The sequence below is a fragment of the Chlorocebus sabaeus genome, chromosome 17, assembly GCF_047675955.1.
Source record: "Chlorocebus sabaeus isolate Y175 chromosome 17, mChlSab1.0.hap1, whole genome shotgun sequence".
In the NCBI taxonomy this organism is placed as follows: Eukaryota; Metazoa; Chordata; class Mammalia; order Primates; family Cercopithecidae; genus Chlorocebus; species Chlorocebus sabaeus.
The window spans coordinates 2552202-2574470 of NC_132920.1; the positions used below are offsets into that span (position 1 = coordinate 2552202).

At 44.2% G+C, this 22269-nt stretch overlaps 1 protein-coding gene across 1 annotated transcript in view; it reads right to left on the reverse strand.

Annotated features, from left to right (window-relative positions):
* Positions 1-1202: 1202 nt before the first annotated feature.
* MYLK4 (myosin light chain kinase family member 4) overlaps positions 1203-22269 on the reverse strand; it is an 89726-nt gene continuing 68659 nt past the window's right edge. Inside the window, exons 7-13 of the mRNA XM_073005615.1 lie at positions 20663-20804; positions 17847-17917; positions 16907-17035; positions 15818-15970; positions 12678-12756; positions 8847-8922; positions 1203-5516 (exon numbers count right to left, since the gene is read on the reverse strand). Of these exons, the coding sequence (XP_072861716.1) occupies positions 8872-8922; positions 12678-12756; positions 15818-15970; positions 16907-17035; positions 17847-17917; positions 20663-20804 (625 nt within the window). The 3' untranslated portion in view covers positions 1203-5516; positions 8847-8871. The remainder of the gene's footprint in view (positions 5517-8846; positions 8923-12677; positions 12757-15817; positions 15971-16906; positions 17036-17846; positions 17918-20662; positions 20805-22269) is intronic.

Sequence of the window (22269 nt, forward strand, 5' to 3'; positions counted from 1 at the left end):
GAAGTCTGAGTGGCAAAAGACTACATTCAAGACGAGATTGCTTCATGTGAGAACACAAAGCCCCGTCTCTCCCTAAGGCTTGCAGTGTGGGCGCTGGAAAATCCAGCAGGCCTACCTCAAGCCCTGCCAGGGTTGGGGGGCCTTGTTCCCACTGGGAGAGCTGACCACTGCTGGGCTGAGAGGGGAGTGTTGGCCTAGATTCAGGTGTCAACCCCAGACTCACATGCAGGCCTGGGAGAGAACAGACCCATCTCCAGACAAGAAACACGCCCAGAAAGCAATCATGGGGCCTGTGGTGGCTGCTTTTTACTGAGGTCCTTCAGTGTTGGGACTTTTGAAGCAGACACTTTTCAGCGTTTAAGGAATAATCACTAACAGACATGAAAGGGGTTGAATTGCTACTAATTGCCTTAATAATTTATTAAACATCCTCTGAAACTAGACACTTTACATAAATCTAAGTCGATATTTTTGTATTAATAGGGGAAAAAAAGCCACCCTGAACCTTGTCTTGGTGCACTGGAACCACCATGTCTTCAAATTAGAGTTGTTTTCCCTGACGTGGCTGGCCAGTGTCACCGTGGACTGCGCTGGGGCCCCTGTAAGTGTGAGGCTCTTTTAGGTAGCTTGGGTTCTGAATGTCACAGGAGTTGACATGTTAGACCTGAAGTAAAGCAGTTTGCATTGTATTTGCCAACTCCACGTCTGACATGGTTTGGGTCTGTGTCCCTGCCCAAATCTCATGTTGAATTGTAATCCCCAGTGTTGGAGGAGGGGCCGGGTGGGAGGTGACTGGATCATGGGGGTGGATTCCTCCCCCCTTGCTGTTCTCGTGATAGTGAGTGAGTTCTCACGAGATCTGGTGGTCTGAAAGTGTGTAGCACCTCCCCCCTCGCTCTCTCTCGCTCTCTCTCCCCTGCTCTGGCCGTGTGAAGACTGTGCCTGCTTCCCCTTCACCTTCTTCTGTGGAGTTGTAAGTTTCCTGAGGCCTCCTCAGAAGCAGAAGCCTCCACAGCTGGCAGAACCATGAGCTGATAAAACCTCTTTTCTTCATAAATTACCCAATCTCAGGTAGTTCTTTATAGCAATGCAAGAATGGACTAATACAATGTCTTTGAATGACTGAGCCCATTAATCAAAAGATAAATAAGGTCCATGTTTATTCTTCAATATAATACACATACATGATTGTTATACATCCTTATAAAGCAAAGAAAAACAGCCAAATGAAACTATGTTCAGAAATTTAAAATGTACATGATAGACACAATCACCACGTTATGAATCCTTTTTTTAAATTTCTTATCCACACCAATAAACCTAGTCAGAAGGACTCACTGACATCCATCAGCTGAGACAACAGCAAAACACACATTAGGTAACATATGAACGCCCACACAGCAGATGCTCTCTGCTCTTCTGAATGGGCAGCAGTGGTTGAGTTATAAGCCTTCATGGAAGGTGAAACTGCCCATAGAAAGACCACTTACACAAAGCACAGCCCACTAAAATGGCGCAAAAAGGAATACAGAACACTTCTAACTGAAAACTGCAGACTCCAAGCTGTGTAAGGAAGTCATCTTACTCCAGGAACCCAGCATCTAATAACCCCAGCACCCACTTCCCTTTAGGATAGATGGAAAGTCGCCTCCTGGTAAGAAAATTTCTTAATCTCAAAAAGGCTTTCAGGGAGCGCGGTGACGGATAAGAAGACAAACTTGGATTCTAACTTAAGAAAAAGGAAAGAAGTAAAAAAATGTAAAAGAGAGTGCAGAAGCAAAGGCGAAGCTTTGCGGACATTGAGAAGTGGGCTGTGGTGATGCCGCCGCGCACAGGGACGACAGGAAGGCCAGGGGACAGGAGGGAACCGAGTCCGAGGACCACAGCCCTCCGGGGGCCTGATGCTGCCTCTCACTTGTGCTTTTACAAGTGGATTTTCAAGCGGGGTTCTGTCATTTGGCCCTCAGCACACACATGCGCACTGGCACCCCGTGCTGGGTGGCTGGGGGAGGGGCAGAGGAAGCAGAAGGGACAAAAAAGGAATGAAATAAAGAGCAAATTGTGTTCCTAGTATCAAATCCATATTTTGATTCTTAAAAGAGAAAAAAATTGCTAAGCTAATTTCCACAAAATGGATAAAAATTAAGTATTCACACATCTTTCCAAACATACATCAAAGCAAGCCACAACAATGGCCACATGCCTACTTACATTTTTGAGGAAAGAACGCAAATTAACATCGAGTTAGACAAAATAACTGAAAATAAACTTATGGCACTCAACAGACATAAGTATTACCAGCTTCAACCTAGAAACTGTTTCCCCAAGTTAGTTCAGGTGAGTCTCTTCCAAAGTTTCTAATGTAACAAATGTGGACATGTGCCCTCCTCGCCGTGATTTTTAAATAGCAACAGATTCTGGGTAAGTGTTGGTGTCTTCCAAATTACCAATGTGGCATGCCTTCTCCTTAATAATTTGCGAGGTTTATTTCTCTCCAGGCAGTGGGAAGTGCCACATGGTGCTTAATTTCCTCCATTTGCTAAAGAAAGTGGGAACTGCCTAGTGAGTGAGCAAAGCCATAGCATCCATTAAGAGGGTGGAGGAGAAATACAGCCTCCCAAATCCTAATGACCTGCTGGAAAAACTGATCTCCATAGCCCTGGCCTACTCAGACTCAGCTTTTCTACGTCCATGCTCGCATCTGGCTTGATTCCTCGGCTTTGCAAAGCCCCCTTTTCCCATTAGAGCAGCAGTCTACCTAGTTACCAGCTCTTGCTGGAGCAGCCACACAAGGACATGGAGCAGGGGCGGGATGAACACCAGACTGATAATCTCCCATTTCAAGTAACTCTAGACTGTAATCATCAACTCTGCAATGCAAACTACCCTCAGCACTCATTTAAAAGGCACCCTGCTGGCATGGAGATGCCGTCCCATTCCAAATGTGGAAATTTAACTACAGAATCAAACAAGATCCGTTTTCAAAGTAGAGTCTCCTTTCTAAACCTCAAAACAAAACAAAAATCACACCCACTCACTGCAGGGTCATCCGTGGATTAACTTGGCAAAGAAATCATGCCTGTATTTGGCCTGAGCTGTCTCTTCCGTGTGTGGCAGGGTCTGGGGACAGTTTATCTGCCAACGTGAGTCAGAAGGGAAGGTGGATGCAAATTGCATGTCGTGCAAAAGATCTCATGCTCGATTTGGTAGAGAATGCACACCACAGGACAGAAAACGCCCTGCCACAAGGGGCTTCAAATCAGACCCTCGTGTCCTGTTTAGCACTTGAGTGAATGCCAGCTCTCTGTGGTCTAACTAAGTATTAATGCAAGCACTGGCTTGTATTTTTCCAGCCTCAATGAATAGCATCAGCTAAAGATAGCATAGTAATATAACACTCCAGTCACAAGGTTTTGTGTGTGTGTGTGTGTGTGTGTGTTTTAAGGAAACTAAATTAAACATTTGAAGCATAGTCACATAACAGGAACATAAGAAACCAAACTTGGATAAATGCAAGGCCAAAGGAGAAAAAGAAATGCATCATAATATAAGAGCAAAGGCTAGAAAGGAGTCAGTTTTATAACTAGCACGACCACAAAATTTGCATGTGGCCTTCACCAAATCACACATTTCCTGCTATCTCTACTTCCTCCTTACCTTAAAGATGAGAGCAAGGATGCTGCATACATTCATGGCATGCTGTAAGGAAGGATTCCTTAGGTGGATCGGAGACATAATGGGGGAAAGCTGATGCAAAGTGAAATGGCCATCCCTGAAGAGGCTGCCAAGTAATTCTTATACCTTTCATTGCTATTGTGACAACAGGAGCTTAGAAGGACAGATGAATAAAAACAAAGGCATTGGCTGGGCACGGTGGCTCACGCCTGTGATCCCAGCACTTTGGGAGGCCGAGGCGGGCGGATCACAAGGTCAAGAGATTGAGACCATCCTGGCCAACATGGTGAAACCCCATGTCTACGAAAAATACAAAAATCAGCCACGCGTGCTGGCACGCGCCTGTAATCCCAGCTACTCGGGAGGCTGCAGGAGAATCGCTTGAACTGGGGAGGCGGAGGTTGCAGTGAACTGAGATGGTGCCACTGCACTCCAGCCTCACGACAGAGCAAGACTCCGTCAAAACAAAAACAAACAAACAAACAAAACGCAAAGAATAAAGGCATTAACACAGCTGATTCAACGCAACAGTTATTTGGAAATGGAAAATGTGAGGAAAGTTCATGAAGCTGGGTGGTGAGCTTGGAGTTGAGCGGGTAATGGGAATTTTGTGGGGCTTTTCCTTGCCTCTCCCTCATGTGGAAACGACACAGTCGTTTTGCTCTTTAAAGCCCAGTGCCTTTCTGGGCCCCATAACTATCTACAGCAGGACCATTTCCCTTCTAACATATCTGCTGTGAAATGGCACATGGGCTAGGCATAGGAACCTTCCAACTGGAACATTCCAACGTTCTCACGTCCGGCAGGTGAACTCGCAGAGTTGCCGTCACCTCTGGTGCCCGACTGCGATTTCTTTACCCCCACTGAATCCCGTGAGACAGCAGGGCGAGAGACTGGACTTGGTCTTTGTCAATGTTTGTTTGTGTTTACCCAGAAGCTTGAAGGTTACTTCCCAAGTCACTTCAACATTAAAAGCTCAGTGCTGTCTTGCTCCAGGAGGTGCAGATCTGTCTCTTTTCGTTGACAACTGGGGCTTGAGGAAACCTCTTGTGACTGTTGACATTATTCCAAAGGTCAGAATTTCAAAGACCAACCATAAACAGATACTTTTTGCATCACCTCTCAAAACCAATGTGTTTTGTGGGGATGAACTGTCAGTCAGAAGGGTGCAGGGAGTATAGATGTGAAAAACAGAATCAGCTACTTGGAAGAAAACGCGCTTTGGGGACAATTAAGAATAAATGAAAGACACAGTGGCTGATGCCTCTTGTTGGGGAATTCAAAGACGGCTTCTGTTCCAGCAAGCAAATTATTTATCCATTGTAGTCATGTGACCGTAGACAAAATGACAGAGTCTGAGAAACTAAGTCTTCAAGGGTGCATGGGAGTTAGAATTCTTTCTGGCCATCTAATTGCCCCTTCAAAAGGCATAGTCTAATGGCTAGAAGTAGCTTCCTCCCTCCAAATGCATCCTCCAGTTTTAAAATCTCTGGTACATCTCAAGTGTCATGGCTGTAGTCATCTGAGAAATAGCAGACACAATGCGCCCCTCCCCCAGTGACTAAGATCAAAAAAAATTTTTTAGAAGTAAAAACTCTCAAGATGGCAGGGAACATCTTCCCAACGTCACTACCACCGGGTGCAGAGATGTGTCTGTGCCCTGAGAGCAGACCGCAGCGCTGGGCATCCTCTGAACGCAGCAGAGGCACTCCAGTTCAAGTTCAAATTCAGGGTCGAGGGCTCCCCCTGCTAAGACTGCCAATCATCATAAGGGTCAAGGCATCAGAACTGCTGATTTTTCAAAAAATTTTCTCGTAGCAGCAGCAACCGCAGCAGTTTTCCTGCAAAGCAAACAAAATATGAATCTTGTTAATTCAGCAGGGCTTTTAAAATTATAATTAGTTGGTTGTACCCCTTAGGAAAACCACAGATGATTTTTTTTAATAACGTATGTGTGTATGTGAGCGGGGAAAAAAAAGAAACCTCTTGATGGATGCCACCACTTACCAGAGCTGGGCTTTTTAATTTTTAGTTTGTGCAAGATATTTTTTTTTCTTTCCAACTTGTATTTTAGGTTCAAGGGGTACGTGTGCAGGTTTGTTACATGGGTAAATTTGTGCAAGATATTTTAGGACTATTTGCAATATTGAAACACAAGGCCTCTTTGTTTCACCTGAAGTACAGCCACTCCATCCATCTGGTCAGCTTGATCCCAGCATCAAAGTGAGAATGTGGCCTCAGGTGTGGGGACATTTCCATGTGCTTTATGACCACGTCTGACCTGGGGCCCGCACACGGCTACCTGCCATCATTCCTGTGGATCTGAGGAGTACCCTAAATTTATATCCCATAAGTTGGCAAAAGATACGACAGAGGTAACCAGAAACAAAATGCCACCAGGTTGATTTTGGGAATATTTCGTCTGACAAATTGCAGGAGATGTATATGCCTCGGTTGACATTGTGAATTACGCCTTATTTATCGGCCTGGAACTTTTTCTTTTTCCACAGGAATAATCTTCAACCACCAGATTTTTAAAATCAATATTATCTCAAATTTGGTTTCCGTCATAATACATCCTGCCATAAACCCATCTCATCCTGACGGGGAATATTATTGTGAAGAATAATCTTTTTTTTTCTCTAACTTCTCAAATGAGGCTGCTCCCAGAGTTAAAATCTTACATTAAGTTTTATTTATTTATTTATTTATTTAAAGTAGGAAGGTAGGCGGGACATGGTGGCTCTTATTCCTGTAATCTCAGTGCTTTGGGAGACAGAGGCAGGAGGATCACTTGAGCTCAGAAGTTCAAGGCCAGCCTGGGCAACATAGTGAGACCCCACCTCTACAAAAAACTTAAAAATTAGCCAGACGTGGTGGTGCATGCCTTTTCTCACAGCTACTTGGGAGGCTGAGGTAGGAGGATCGCTTGGGTCCAGGAGTTTGGGGCTGCAGTGAGCTATGCTGACGACACTGCACCCCAGCCTAGGAAGTATCCAAATCGTGTGTATCTGAAATGATTCTTCCTTGGCCTGTGGTGTGACTCAGGTGAATTTCTGAGGCCAAGGGGGCTGAAGAGTGCAGGAAAGGAAGGCAGCCGGCTCCATGACCGTCAGCAGGCTTCCTCAAGCAGTTCCAGCAGAGGCTGTGCCCAACTGTCCCAGCGTGGCCAGCCCAAATGTGCTGTCTTCGTCCTCTGCATGGCCATCACTTCATAGGCTGCTGTTGTCTTCCATCACATCGGGTTCAAAGCACCCATGTCTGTGTGGAAGGACTCTACCCCCTCCCATCACCATTTCCTCCTCATTCTTCCCCCGCCAGACCCTGGCAGCAGGCCCGCCTTGGAATGCAACCCTGTCACCCAGTGAATTCATTCCCATCAGGCCTCCAAAGTGGCTCCAGTCCTTATGGTGGGAAGGTGGTTTGTGGCAAACCCTTGGGGTTTGTGGTCGCTAGGGACAAAACTGCTTCTGGGGGAGAGGGTGAAGGCGGGGCGGGGAGAAGGAGCAGACACAGCCTGGTTGTCTGTGGATCCAGGCACTCACGGAGCAGGGCTGGGGCACCTCGCCGAGGGCCATAACCTAGGCCTGGGGGCACGAGGGTCCTTTCTTGCGCCAGGTTGTCCTCACAAGAAACAAAACTCTCCCCTACTTTATCGAGACTTTCATGTCCTTGCTGTTTTTGACAAAGAAGAATGGTCTTTGTAAATAGAATGCACAAGCCTTCCTGTTCACTTTTTGTGGATTTCTAAATAAGTGACAGGGGCATATGTAAGCTTCCTTTCCTCCAAAGGCCAAGTGTTTTCCTAGTACTGATGCGTGGCCTTTACTATGAGGTACTGATCATTTCTACCCCATCTTATTCTACAGAAATTCAAGGCAGCTTACAAGAATGTGTACAATCAAAAAGGTTTGATTTTTTTGCCTGGGCAGAAACCTCAGGCCCAGACACAGACCTATCAGAAGAAAGGATGAAGACCAGGCCGGGCCCCGTGGCTCACCCTGTAATCCCAGCACTCTGGGAGGCGGAGGCGGGTGGATCACCTAAGGTCAGGAGTTTGAGACTGGCCTGGCTAACATGGTGAAACTCCGTCTCTACTAAAAATACAAAACTTAGCCAGGCGTGGTGGCAGGTGCCTGTAATCTCAGCTACTCAGGATGCTGAGGCAGGAGAATCGCTGGAACCTGGGAGGTGGGGGTTGCAGTGAGCCAAGATAGCACCATTGCACTCCAGCCTGGGTGACAGAGCAAGACTCCATCTCAAAAAACAAACAAACAACAACAAAAAAAAAAACACAGTGAGCAGCAAGAACTCACAAGTCATCAGCCGTGTGCAGTTCCATGCATGGAGCTGAAAAAATGGCTGTGGACTCCCCGCCCAAGATTAGGGAGCTGACTCGCTGCAGGGTCCAGGCCCCCGGCAAGGACATGAATGTTGGGTTTTCTTAGAGTCCTTCGTAAGTACATGTGCCTCTTAGTCTTCTCCTTTAGGGCTACATTGGGCTAGATTATTGATATCAAAGAAGGTATTCATGTGTAAACCCATCTCTCAATGACTCCAAAAACACCTGAGCTAGGTGGAGGTCCACATGTGTCTGGGTGTGTAGGAGGTGGTATTCTTTGGGCTCGTAGAGCAGGCCAAGATCAGGAAGCAGCTCAGGGGATTAAAAAACGTGGGCGTCAGCTTCAGAAACACCCAAGGGAACCACACTCCACCCTTTACAAGCTGCATGGCCGTGGGGGTGTTATTTAGCCTCTGAGTCTCTGAGATGCAATTTCCCCATCTGTACAAAAGAGGGTGTCACTTCCTCTGATCTCACACATTGTCTAAGGACTACCCCCAGACGGTTACCAGCACCCCCTGAGCTGGTTATTGATCCCTCCTACACACCAGGCCCTGGTTTCGGGGCTTTGCTTGGATGCTCTCATGGGAGCCACTCAACAAGCTTAGGAAGTGAGACTCTCCCCAACCCGCAAGTCAGGCACTGAACTTCCTCCAGTAAGAAACAGCAGAGCCAGGGTGCAAACACAGCATTCTGATTTCAGGGCCCTCCACGCCAGCCAAAACGCGGCTCTTCTTCCCGCACAGTCTGTGAGCAAATGTTCCATTTCTTTCTTATTCCTGTCTCTTAAGGCCTTCACAGACACCTCTTGAGGAGACCCAAGACTAACCTTTCAAATGGGTGCCTCCTGTAGACTATTTGGTCACAAAGTCCTGGGCATCAGAGCCACGATTCTTCTTCTTCTTCTAGGGAAAGCAGAAGGCATGTGGGAAGGATTAGGACTGTTTCCATCAGGCCCTGACTTACGAGCACACGTGAAAAGACAGTCACTTGCTACTGAGTAGAAGGTGCTCTTCAAGAGAGATTCTTGAAGCTTACATTCCTGACAACCCCCTGACAGACACCCTGGCCAACCTCGGAGTCCATCTCAGAGTCCAGTCTCTCCTGAGGCCCGTCACACGACCCTTCCTTCTCACACAGAGTCAGGGCCAAATAGCTCAGCACCTCATCACACTCAGGTGTGTTTTGCCAAAACTCACGCTGATATAGCACAAGAGTGCCCTGTCACTTGCGATACTGAGGATACGATGACTGCAAAGATGAGTCAGACACAGGAACAGCTTCTTCCAAAAGTTTTCAAATTGAGTAGACAACGATAATGTGAATTCCACAAAGAGATTCAAGAACACAGAGAAAGAGTCCAGTTTAAGGACTGAGAAAAGCCGGGGCATTTAATACAGGCCTTAGACAAGTACTGACTTGTGGGCTGCTCTGGAGGCAGCAGTGGAGACAAGGCTCAAAATAAGAGCTGGGGGCGTCCTGGAGCAGGCCCTGACTGCAACTGGGTTGGGTCTGGTGTGGACCATGGGAAACGTGTGAAGATTTTTTCAATCAAGGTCTGAGCTGTAATTAAGGAACTAATGATTTGATAGATTAGGGAAGAGGGTGAGTAGAGGTTGGATATCAGTTCACAGGTTGTTTTATTAGTTCACTGAAAGGGCATGAGCCAAGGTCACAACACTGAGAATGGGAAGGAAGGCTCAGAGGCTTCTTAGCTCTGGGGGAAAGAAACCATGTCAAATTCGTGTCATGTTCCTTCCTCTGGCCCCAGAACCCTGGCTAATTCTGCAGCAGGTGCTGAGTTCTAGTAGATTCCTAGTTTGGGAGTGCTTTGCCCCACCCCAGCTGAGAGCGGCTTCTGATGGAAACAGGTTACACACAGATGGTTGGGGATGTAAGAAAGGCTGGGAGTCATCGCATGTCACCTTGAGCATAATACAGAGGGCAGAGAACTCTCGGATGTTAACTTCTAAGAAAAAAAATCCATCTTAAATTTAGTGACAGTCAATATGCTACTCAAGTGGTTACAAAATAGCAAGTGCTTTTAAGCTCGAAGCAAAAGAGACAAATAAAAATACACGAAAGACTTAACAATAGAATTTAGGTTGAAATGGTAAACAGTTTTGGATCAGAATTAAATTTTCAACTTAAAGGTAAATTCTGATTTTGTAAAACCAAGATTATTCTAAAAATAAGCCTTCTGGGAAACTTTAGTCTCAATATTTCCTTGAAAAGTAAGATATACTAAGTTTGAATATTGACTTTGAGTAACACTAAAACCGTATGGTACAGGAAAGGTTCTGGAAGCATCGCTCAGGTCCCCGGTACCCAGCAGCCCATCAGCAGCAGGAGAGCAGAGCAGTGAGGCTCTGTCCGGACTCCAGAGCTCAGCCCTGTCCTGAGTGTTCTCAGCTACAGACACTAATGTGCCTGTTTCATGGGTTGCTATGAGGAGTGAGGGAGGTATTTTTCTTAAAGCAGTTAGAAGGGTGCCTCCACAATGCTGTATAATTATAACTGTAATAACTAGATTTATAAAATGGCATTTGTTTTTCATTAAAAAAAGAAAAAAACCATCATCACTCTTGAACTATCTATTCACCTCAGGTACCAGTAGATGGATGGATACAAAAGGTGATTTTACTTGTTGTTACATGGTTTAAAAAATATTCTTAAACTTTTTAAACTGTACAATGTCATTAATTATCTGCTGTGGTTTCTATACTATCCTACCATGTCAAAGTGTATTTGGACACCAATAAGCTTGGATAAAAATACATTGGTGGAAAATTGGCTCAAAATAGGTTGGTAACCCTAATAAGCAGTTTATGTAGTCTGGATGAGGTACCCACTAGGTAATAAGTCTATTTTTACTTGACATCAGTACCAATTATCAAGGAAAGGTATATTCAGACACAAATAAAACTTAGTGCCGATGCTGAATTTAGAAGTAAAGTTAATTTCAATAAAAACTGGATGTGGAAAAAGTGAGTACCAAAGGCATAGTCATTCCAAGGTTTGTTGGTCAGTGAAAAAGTTCCATTCCAAAAACCTCAGGAAATGGAGAGGATGAGGAGCAAAGGTGGAAGAAACAAAAACGTATCAAACCCATGCTATACCAGGGCAGGGCACCAGCCACCCTAACAGATGGGCACGTCAGACAGATCCCTGGTGGGCCCAAAGGTTTGCATGGTGTCTTGCCTGTATGTGCATCTTGCCAATTGAACATCCTGGATGTTCAGTAAAGTTACTTGGGCATTGCACATCTGTTTCTGTGTTAATTATATAATCCACAATCATTTGGATGGAGACAACATGAAGGAGGCCAAGTAGCCAGTCAGGAGGCTGCAGTCATTCAGGGAGGCATGTCCCAGGCCACGGTAACCATGGGAATGGAGAGAAATACACAGGTTCCAGGGGTAATTAGGGGATATCATGTACAGAACATAGAGGTAAATTAAACATGAGATGGGGGATTGAGGGAGAGGAAGGAAACAAACAAGATACACGGGGGCTGGCTGAGGCCGCTCCAGGGCATCCTTCCCTAGGAGGATCGCTGATGGTGAGGCGAGGTGCAGGGAGATGAGATTAGTTTAGGGGTGGGAAGATCCAGGTGGAAACATCTAGTACACAGATGGACATATGGTTCTGCAGCTTAGGAAAGATATCTTTGCCAAAGAGGCAGATGAGGAAGTTGGAATATGAACATCTGGTAATTAAGGCGATGAGAGTAGATGAAGATTTCATTGTAAGAAGTTATTACAGAGAGCGGGCTAGGCTATTCACCATACTCAGTCTGTAGTCTAAGAGTCTCCTACACAAAGACGTGTATAGATATCTGGACCAAGCTGAGTATTAGATAATTCTAATAGATTTGAGTTAGCTAATAATTAGATTCAGTGCCCAGAGCAGACCAAGCCAGGTGAGCACACAATTTAGAATTCTGAATTCTGTTTTAAGGAGGCATACTTCTCCTGAATGAATATTACTATATATTCTCCAGAACTTTATATGTTTATAGGTTATATGTCTGTATGTATGTGCACATAAGACAATGAATTAATTCATTTTATAATGGATACAACAATTTAATAATAAACAGTTGTGCTGAAAATACTCTATTAAACAACAAATACATTATTTTTAAAATGCAAACTGCCCAAAAAAGCATTTTAAGGCCAGGTGCAGTGGCTCACGCCTGTAATCCCAGCACTATGGGAGGCTGAGGTGGGTGGATCACGAGGTCGGGGTTTGAGACCAGCCTGACCAACATGGTGAAACTCTGTCTTTACTAAAATTACAAACTTAGCCGGGCATGGTGGTGTACACCAGTAATCCCAGCTGCTTGGGAGGCTGCGGCAGGAGAATCACTTGAACCCGGGAGGTGGAGGTGGCAGTGAGCTGAGATCGCACCATTGCACTCCAGTTTGGGCAACAAGAGTGAAACTCTGCCTCAAAATAAATAAATAAATAAAAATAAATAAATAAATAATTTTTTTAAAAAATGCATTTTAGGTAATTTAATACGCACACAAGATTTGTAGTCCGTGAGAAAAGGAATGAGAAAGAACCTTATTTAAGGTTAAGTTGACTCTAGCATCTGATCTGCAAAAGACAGGCAGACAGGAGGAAAAGAGGAAGAGTAAGAAGCCGTGGTCACCTGGGCATTGAGTCTGGAGTGGAGCTTGTGGTCTGACAGCCAGGGGTGCTTGAGCGCTTCGCTTGCACTTATTCGCCAACTAGAGGGAAATTCAGAAGGTGATTAACAGAAACACACCAAAGAAGGTCTGCATCTGCTGTTCAATTTCAGCTCCAGCCTCTGCCTTTGGGAGACCAGATGGCCGAATGTCAAGCTCATGGTCAGTTCTGCCTTCTCTTGAATTGTGTGCTATCAGTGATGGCATAGGTGACTATCAAATCCAATCAGGAAAACATTAGTAAAGACAAACAAGACAAATAATAAAAATCCTTGTTAATAACTGAACACTTACTTTCAAATATAAGTAACCATTTCTGTAGTATAACATCTGAACTTAGTAAAGTGGATTCCTATCAGTCAGTTGAAAAATAAATATATATTATTATAAGAGCAAAATGCTACAATGATTCTTGATGATTGCCAAAGCAGTTTATGTATTAAAACTTTTGAATAATTAATATTACTAACTTTTGAATTAAGAAGTTTTGAGTTAAATAGGTAGGGAAATAGAGTCAATGTAATTATTAAGAGAGGGACTATTAGATACTTTTACAAAGAAACAATATCCTTTTGGAGCTAGCAAAGGTTTATACAATTTTGGGAAATAATACGAAGAAGAATAATATAGATTTACTATATTCGAATTCTAAGTTCTATAAATTTGTTTCATGTGCTAAGATTTATCACATTAAAACAAATAACCTTTCAAAATAAAAACTGTAGGCCAGGCGCAATGGCTCACACCTGTAATCCCAGCACTTTGGGAGGCTGAGGCGGGCGGATCATGAAGTCAGGAATTCAAGACCAGTCTGGCCAACATAGTGAAACCCCATCTCTATTAAAAATACAAAAAATCAGCTGGGTGTGGTGGGGCACACCTGTAATCCCAGCTACTCAGGAGGCTGAGGCGGGAGATCACGTGAACCCAGGAGGTGGAGGTTGCAGTGAGCCAAGATCGTGCCATTACACTCCAGCCTAGGCGACAGTGCAAGATTCCGTCTCAAAAAAAAAAAAAAAAAAAAAAAAAAATCTGTAAGTGAATGCAACAGTCTGAAGTCAAAGAGGTAGTTCCAAGCATTAATGAAGCTTCAGTGTGTAGGATTGCTTCAATGCAATCGCTTCATCAGATACCAAAATATTTAAGTATAAGATTTGAAAAAGAGATAAGTTTATTACAGTCAATGAACTTGGTGACAACATCACCATTATAGTGCCAAAAACAGGCAGAGGTAATTTTTAAAAATCTCTTGACTTCCACCAACCTCAGTTGAAAGTGTGGTTCTGCTTAGTGTCATACATTTTCAGCACTGGATCTCCAGAGCCTTCCAATGACTGACCAAGGTGAAAAATGATGATTCTGCACTCTAGGGTCGAACTTCTTAAATCTGGCTATTAAAAAGTTAACAATAACATTGTACTAATAATTAAACTTTTAATAACATTTCAAGTTTATTTTTGTACCCCAGAAATTTATTCTATGATAGTGGTGTTTGGCTTTTGGCTTTAGTTTCATCCAAGCATTGACTGGAATTCTAAGCTTGTTGCCATCGGCCCAGATGGGTATCTGATGCTCCTTGGGCATTCATGAAGCCCTCAGACTGAAGGAGTGAGCAGCACTGGAGCCCACTGGGTCCACCTCTGCATCTGCTCTGAGCTGGCCATGTGAGTGTAGCACTGCTCTCAGCCTCAGTTTCCCCATCTGTAAAATGATGGTCTCCACAGACCACAGGATTATCCAGAAGCCAAATAAGATAACACACAAAAGTACATGTGTAAAACAGTTCGCAGTAAATGTGGATTTCTCGTCCTCCGAAGATTTGAAAGCGTTGACAGTTTCCATCTGTTCACTGCCTTGGGAAGGGTAATGTGCTAATAATAATAACCCTGGCTGTTATTGTGCCTTTCCATCAAGGTTATTATTATTATTAATCCACTATTTGTGAATTGTCCCTCTTGTCTGACTGATACTCCTAGCCTGGCTAGGCTCTATTCATTCTCTAGGGACTCAGTTCTGGCCTTATCTTTGTGTTAACCACATTTTATTACATCTTTTAAAAAAATACCTATCCTTTTTATTAGATGGTGAGTTACTGTAGGTAGGGACTGGATGTGCATCTATTCTTAACACATGACACATTTCCTGGCACACAGTAGGTGATCGACACTTGAATGAAGGCATCTCTTGCCAGGCTCTGTGCCAGACCCCCTGCCTACACTGTTTCCCCACTCCCTGTGACACCCTCCTACCTGTTGATCCATGGCCATGTGTATTGTGACTTTAAAGCCATAAAGCTAATAAAACGGTAAGACAAGTGCTGTTGGTCCTGAAAGTCTTAACAGATTCAATAACTATATGGCTCAGGTAGAAAGCCATCTGAAACAGAGTGTTTGATGGGTTAATCACAATGCCCTTCTCCTTCTCTGACTCTAAAACGCAAATCCCTATATTCCAGTGTCACTCTTTTTCATCCACTGAATTTTGAATTAATGTGGTTTTAGCATAACAGAAAATAGAGGCCCATGTAATAGATAACAGCCAAGTGTGTGGCCGTGGGGGAAGGAGAACTATCTGTTTGAGCCTCTGTTCTGCCAATTACTGGTGGTGTGATCATGGGCAAACCACCTGGGATCTTCCACCCGATTTCTGCCTCATGGAGGTGCGGGCAGGAGCGGTGATTAAAAAAGATAATGTCTACAAAGCACTTGGCACGATCTGGCCCATAGTAGGTTCTCAAATGAAATGGTAGTTAAAGATTCAGCTACACAGAACCATATACAGCTTTGTAGAGGTGAAAGGAATCCTAGAAATACTTCTCCTAAGTCCTTTATTTTCACAGTGAGTCAATTGAGGCCCAGCAGGAGCCCATGGTTGGTACGGCTGCATGATAAATGGCAGGAGGAGAAAGGTTTGTGTAGCTTCATGACCAAAGCAGTCCCAGATCGCAGTAGAGAGGGTCAAGAGGATCAAACTTCATTCTGTCTATGACTTTGCATGAGCATCACAGATGTTAGTGAGGGAATAAATTCTAACAGCCCTGGTGGTACGTCCTGCTTCCTGATCATCCCTACTGTGGCCAGAGCACAGGACGAACTTGGGTTACCTCTTCTCCTTAATCAGAAGCTTGGAGATGAACTCCTTGGCCTCCTCTGAGATGTCCTGAAATTCTTCATCTTCTAAGTCCCACCTGCAGGCCAGGATGTTGTTCAGCGTCTCAGCATCATTGTCACCCAGGAAAGGGGACAAACCGCTAAGTCTGGAGGACACAGGGTCCAGAGTGAGTATTTTTTAAACAGCCTCAACCCCTTTCCATACAGATTGCTTTTCTGGTTCTGCCATTCAAAGGTGAGAGAAGGAAAATAATGTAATCCCAAAGCATAATTTTATAATATATTATTGCAATCAAGAAAATGCTTGCCACTTCCACCCAACTCCTAATTAAACAACTGTGGCAATAAAGACAGTAGCAACAACAGAATATGAATATGAATATTAGCTTCCTTTTTAAATCACTTTACAGCTCGCAAAGTGCTACCACATGCTCAGATGGCAAACGCCAGGCATGTCATCTCTGAGGGGTGGGGTTAGCCTGAGTCACTTAGCAGATCAGGATATGAGCTTTTTTTTTTTTCTTTTGAGATGCAGTCTCACTCTGTCACCAGGCTGGAGTGCAATGGCGTGATCTTGGCTCACTGCAACCTCCGCCTCCCGGGTTCAAGCGATTCTCCCGCCTCAGCCTCCCAAGTAGCTGAGATTAGAGGCGCACACCACCAAACCTGGCTAATTTTTGTATTTTTAGTAGAGACGGGGTTTCACCATGTTGGCCAAGATGGTCTCGATCTCTTGACCTCGTGATCTGCCTGCTTCAGCCTCCCAAAGTGCTGGGATTACAGGCATGAGCCACCGTGCCGGGCCATGTGAGCTCTTTAAATTATTTTTTGGTTTTTAGGTTGTGTCCTAGGAGTTACAGTGATTAATGAAGAGGACACACATTTACTTTTCCAAATGATGTGCAGGGAAAGAATTCAGTCCTTTCACCCACAGGATTCAACAGAACCTAGAAAGCAACTGAGGATAGGACAGTGTTATTTATTTTTTATGGACCTCAATTTGGGCTTTTATTTAAAATGGCAAAACCTCAGAAAATAAGCATGGAGATGGAGAAGGGTCAGAGACGGGGAGAGCTACTCACAGCATATAGGCGATGACCCCCACACTCCACATGTCGGTTGGAAAGGAAACAAAGTCATAGTTAACAACTTCAGGGGCGAGAAATTCTGGGGTTCCAAAGTTCACCTTCAGCTTCTCTCTGGGTTTGTATCTGCGATTTAAGAGACAAAGTGGGAGGATGGAAGTGTCAATCAAAAATCATAAACACTGAAATGATGCAGTCTATGAGACAAAATAACTTCAGCCCTACAGCAAACTTCAACTAAACAAACATTAAAGGAACCCAAACAATGAAGAAAGAGTGTCAAAAACTTGTACGGCGGTCCCAGAAAATTTAAAAGTCAAAATTCATACTGGGAAACCTTAATAGGTTGAACCAGTTGTGGGAGAAGCCACTGTGAATAATTAGAACATCTGAATTATAGAAGATGACAAGAGGAAACCTGATACAGTCATTGACACGGGGATGACTGGAGTAAGCCTGTATTAATGAATAAACACAGTACTGCAATAATTTACAACATCTATTTTATACACATCGTTGACGTGCTGAATTGTTAACGTGTCCACGTAAACTCTTTGTAAGAATCTTACATTGCCAGAACCCTCTGCAATCTTGCTTACGTTGTTAATATTTTTAAAGTAAATCTTCTCTGTACAGATGGAACAAATACGAAAGATGAGGACAAACACTTGCAAATGCTACATTAATGGCTTCTAATTTAATAAACGTCACTGTATTAGGTTTTAATTTTTTATAAGTTTTACTGCATGCATTATAGAAACTTCTAAACACTCAAGTCTCAAATTTAGCAAGTTAAGGCCAAACATAATAATTTTTGTTAAATTAATTATAAATGAGATCATGAAACCAAGGAGCAGATCAGATATATGTTTGCAAAGAAAGGGCACCCATCATGTCCCCTACCTCCGTTCGTACACCTATGTCCAAAGAGACATACCTTCTGGCCAATCCAAAATCAATAATTTTTATTTGCTTAGCATCCCGATTCACACACAGGATATTCTCAGGCTGCCAGGAGAAAGAGACACATTAGCAATGAAAACAACCATCATTCACTCAAATTGTCCTTGAACCACAACTAAAAATACAATGATGCTCAGAAAAAACATATCAGGCCTTTCACTGCGGGGGGGCTTGTCCGTGTGGGCACTTTCTCCTTTAATTATGTGGTCGATGAGGTTGCGGGTATCCTGCCAACCCTGTATTACCCAGCCTGTCCGCTCCAGGGCTTCACCGTTCACCCTAATGCCTGAGTTCAGGCAGAGGCCTTGAGGGGAGCAAGAAAAGGAGGCTGCTTCAGTCCTTCCCAAATGCACTGTGGAGGCCCGCTCAGACCCGACATCTGCCCCTCTACATTATTGAGTATGAATTTCCCCTGCTTGGAGAAATAGTTTTCCCAAGATTTATGAGTTCCAAGAGAACTGACCTGCTCCATTTAAACAGCCGCACTGAACGTGCACTGTACTGTGAACGTTCCGGCCTCCAGAGCTTCCCTTTGCTCAGCGCTTACGAGAAAGTCGCACGGGAGACGAGGGCTTTTCTCTCCAGTCATTCTCCGGTCTCGGCAGTTCCGAGGTTTTGCTGAGTTTGGTCTCAATGCCTAAATCCCCTGACTAAGTGTTCCCTTGGAGCTAGGCCCTGGTAAGACCTTAGCCTGCTAACCTGACAGCCTTGGGGTGTAGGGGAGACAAGTAGGTTGTAGCGCAGCCTCAGTACTCACAGAATGTCCGACAAGTGCACCTAATGTTTATTGGGGTCGAAAAACGGAGGTCTGGGGAAAGTAAGTGATTTAATTTAAAGTCAAGGCCATTTATAAAAGAGAAAAAAAGTTTTCAAAGAGTTAAGAACCCTCAGTCCCAACTCTTTATGAGCTGGAGGGCACCAGCCCAGAAGCCGAATGCCCAGGATCCCATTCCTCAGCCTTTAGTGGGAGCAGGCTCCCCCTCCCCAACCTGTCCGGATGGAGAAGAGGTTCCAATGAGATCAGAAATTCAGAAACACATTATGAAATAACACAGCATCTCCTTATCAATATTCAATAGTACATTTGGTTGGGTAGAATATCTTTGGAAGCCCTTTTCTAAAATATCTCTAAAACAGATGTTTGTAAGTCAAAGTCATTATAGAGAAGGGGTGTTATGTGAAACATTTGGTTTCGTGCTTAAATAACTGATTGATCATGTATAAAGCTGTCCAATTGTGAAGGAGTACTGCGGCATCAAAAAGTTGACAGGATATAGAGAAACTGTTTTGAGGGCATTTCAAAAAGTTAGCCTTTTTATGATGATAAAATTAAAGAATGTTCATTGGATAAAATTTGCAAAACAGAAAAATATGAAACAGACTGTTTGTAAGTCACCTATAATCTCCCCCCACATAGTGACAATCATTCTTAATATTTTTGGCCCTTTTCCTTCCAAGGATCTTTCAGAAAAGCAGCTCCTTAATGACCCATCCAGCTGTCACCTTTTTTATGATCTTTGCATCCAAGCCATAACTAAAATTGCCCGCTGCAGGTCCTCAATCAATGTTATGAAGCCCCATATGGAGTCATTTGACTTACAATAGGTTTGCTCTTAGTTCCAGTTGCCAATCAAATCCCTTTAGGGATATCTGCAGAATATCTGCATTGAATGAAAATGCTCCATGAAAGCATGCATTATCAAACTCAGCTCATAGCGAGGGTTTTGCTAATGATTTTTAACCTCTGACTTTGTCATTTTACAAACCACTTCCTCCTGCTCTCCTCCTGCTCAAAAGTGAATGGGAAAGGCAAGGCACATAAATCAAGACAGTGAGGGAAGCCAAGTTATAGGAAGAGAGGCCCATGGAAACCTATTTAAGGAGGCTAAATTTATTTAGCTATGCAACCCCTGGTGACATGCAATAGATGGGATGTTATATAGAATATATATTTTATCTTACTGTCATGCTGTGCAAACAGGGAAATGAGAAAATGACCAAGCCACACAAGATGTACTTTACGATACTTAGTCCCAACGTGGGACTTGATCAGGGTTATTGGGCCTAGGTCTTTTATTGGTTGTAACTAAGACTATGTACAGTCCGATTCTAGGAATTTCATAGTGAGACATAATGAGAGCGGTAAAGAGGGAAGGGGGCAATCAATAGGAGGAGAAAGAAAGGCGGCTTGGCTTCTGTGTGCTTTCCACCATTGGCAGTGGGGTGCCCACCCCACCCTCTCTGCTCCTTAGCACTTCCGCCCCGTCCTTCCGACTGCCCTCTGCTCCCTTCTCCATAGGATTCTATTCCATGGGGCAGCAAACCCACAGAAAACAAGTCCCAAAGTCCGGAGCTTCCTGAGTGACTCGAGGAGCTGCTGGCGATTCTTGGAGACCTGGAAAGGTTGGCTGCTACTTAGGGAATTCTGAATTAGCTAAAATCCCCTCACCTACTTGTCCTGACAAGAGGGATACCACATGGCTACCGCTGCAGTGCTGGTGGTGGTGGTGATTGTTTCAATTCTAAACTTTTAGGGAGACCATTGCCATATAGATTTCCCTAACGCAGGCAAATTACAAGAATCTGAATATTAGCCCCTGAAGATGGAACATGCAAATATTAGGGAGTGACAGAAGCTGAGAAGGAGATGAGGGTAACAATTCAGATGCTTATTCATTTCTGAAGTGCCTGTACCAGTTTCCCCAGCTGGCATAGAAGAGCAGACAGGGCCCACTCACTGAGCAAGGGGTGGGAAGGATACAACATCTCACAGGATACAAAACACCTTACCTTCAGGTCCAAGTGGAGAATGTACATCTGATGCATGTGCTTTATGCCCTCACATATCTGCTTCATGAACAGGATGGCATCAAGTTCCGTCAGATTGTCGTTCTCATCGATGATGCGGTCAAACAGCTCCCCACCGTCCACGCTGCAGAGGGAACAGGAGCGAAGCCCTCAGTCCTGATTTCCTAACCACCACGTGCTTTTTTTGTAGTGACTTGGCACGCAAGTTCTGCTACCTCTTCTGAAAGGTGTATGTGCAGTTATTTCTCTGCCTTCTTTGCTGTCTTACTTAGATGATTCTTAACTTGAAGGCCTGTATTTTATATGCCTTCAATCTCACAAATGGAAATCCTCAAGCCAACCCTCCATCTTTTGTGTGTGTGTGGTTTTTTTTTTGAGACGGAGTCTCACTCTGTCACTCAGGCTGGAGTGCAGTGGTGGGACCTTGGCTCACTGCAAGCTCCGCCTCCCAGATTCAAGCGATTCTCAGTCTCCCAAGTAGCTGGGATTAGAGGCACACGCCACCATGCCCGGCTAATTTTTGTATTTTTAGTAGAGATGGGGTTTCACTGTGTTGGTCAGGCTGGTTTCGAACTCCTGACCTCAAGTGACCCACCAGTCTTGGCTTCCCAAAGTGCTGGGATTACAGGCATGAGCCACCGCACCTGCCCTCAAAGCCCCTTTATCCAGTGCCTTCAGCTCTGGGGTGAGCCCACATGTATCATGTTCTAAAGATGCTGAAGAGAAAGAGGACCCTAAGAACTCTGGGAGGGAAACTCCAAGCCCTGACTGAAGGTAGTCAGGGTCTCAGCCCTCTAACTCTCCAGTGCTTCTGTGTGGCTGGTGCTAGACACAGTAATTTCCCTCATCCTCCGGGACACCTTCCAAGACCCTTCATAGATGCCTGAAACTGTGGATAGTACTGAACCCTGTATATACTATGTCATTTCCTATAGATGCATAACTCTGATACAGTTTAATTCATAAATTAAGCACAGTAAGGGATTAACAACGATAACTAAGGGTAAAAGAGAACAATGATGACAATATGCAAGCTGCACTATTCTTGTGCTTTGGGGCCATTGTGAAGTAAAATGAGAGTTCCGTGAACACAAGCACTGCGATGCCTCCACAGTCGATCTGATGACCCAGTCGGCTACTAAGTGACTAACCGCAGGGAGTGGTGGAGACGCTGGACAAAGGGATGATTCATGTCCTGGGTGGGACCGAGCGGGACGGTGGGAGATTTCATCAGGCTACTCAGAACCCTGTGCAATTTAAAACCTGTTGATTGTTTACTTCTGGAATTTTCCACTTAATATTTTGGGGCCTAGGGTAACTGAGACCATGGAAAGTGAAAGTGTGGATAAGGGAGGACCACGAACCTATACTTTTTATTCAAAATGCCTGATTGCAGAATGAAAAACAAAACGGAATCACAACATCGATTCAGTGTTGGAATTGCAGTCGGCCCTCCCTATTCGTGGATTCTGTTTCCACATGTTCAAACAATCACAGATCAAAATGTTTGACCAAAAAACAATAAACATTGACAATACAACAACAAAAATAATACAAATTTTTTAAAAATACAGTATAACAACTGTATA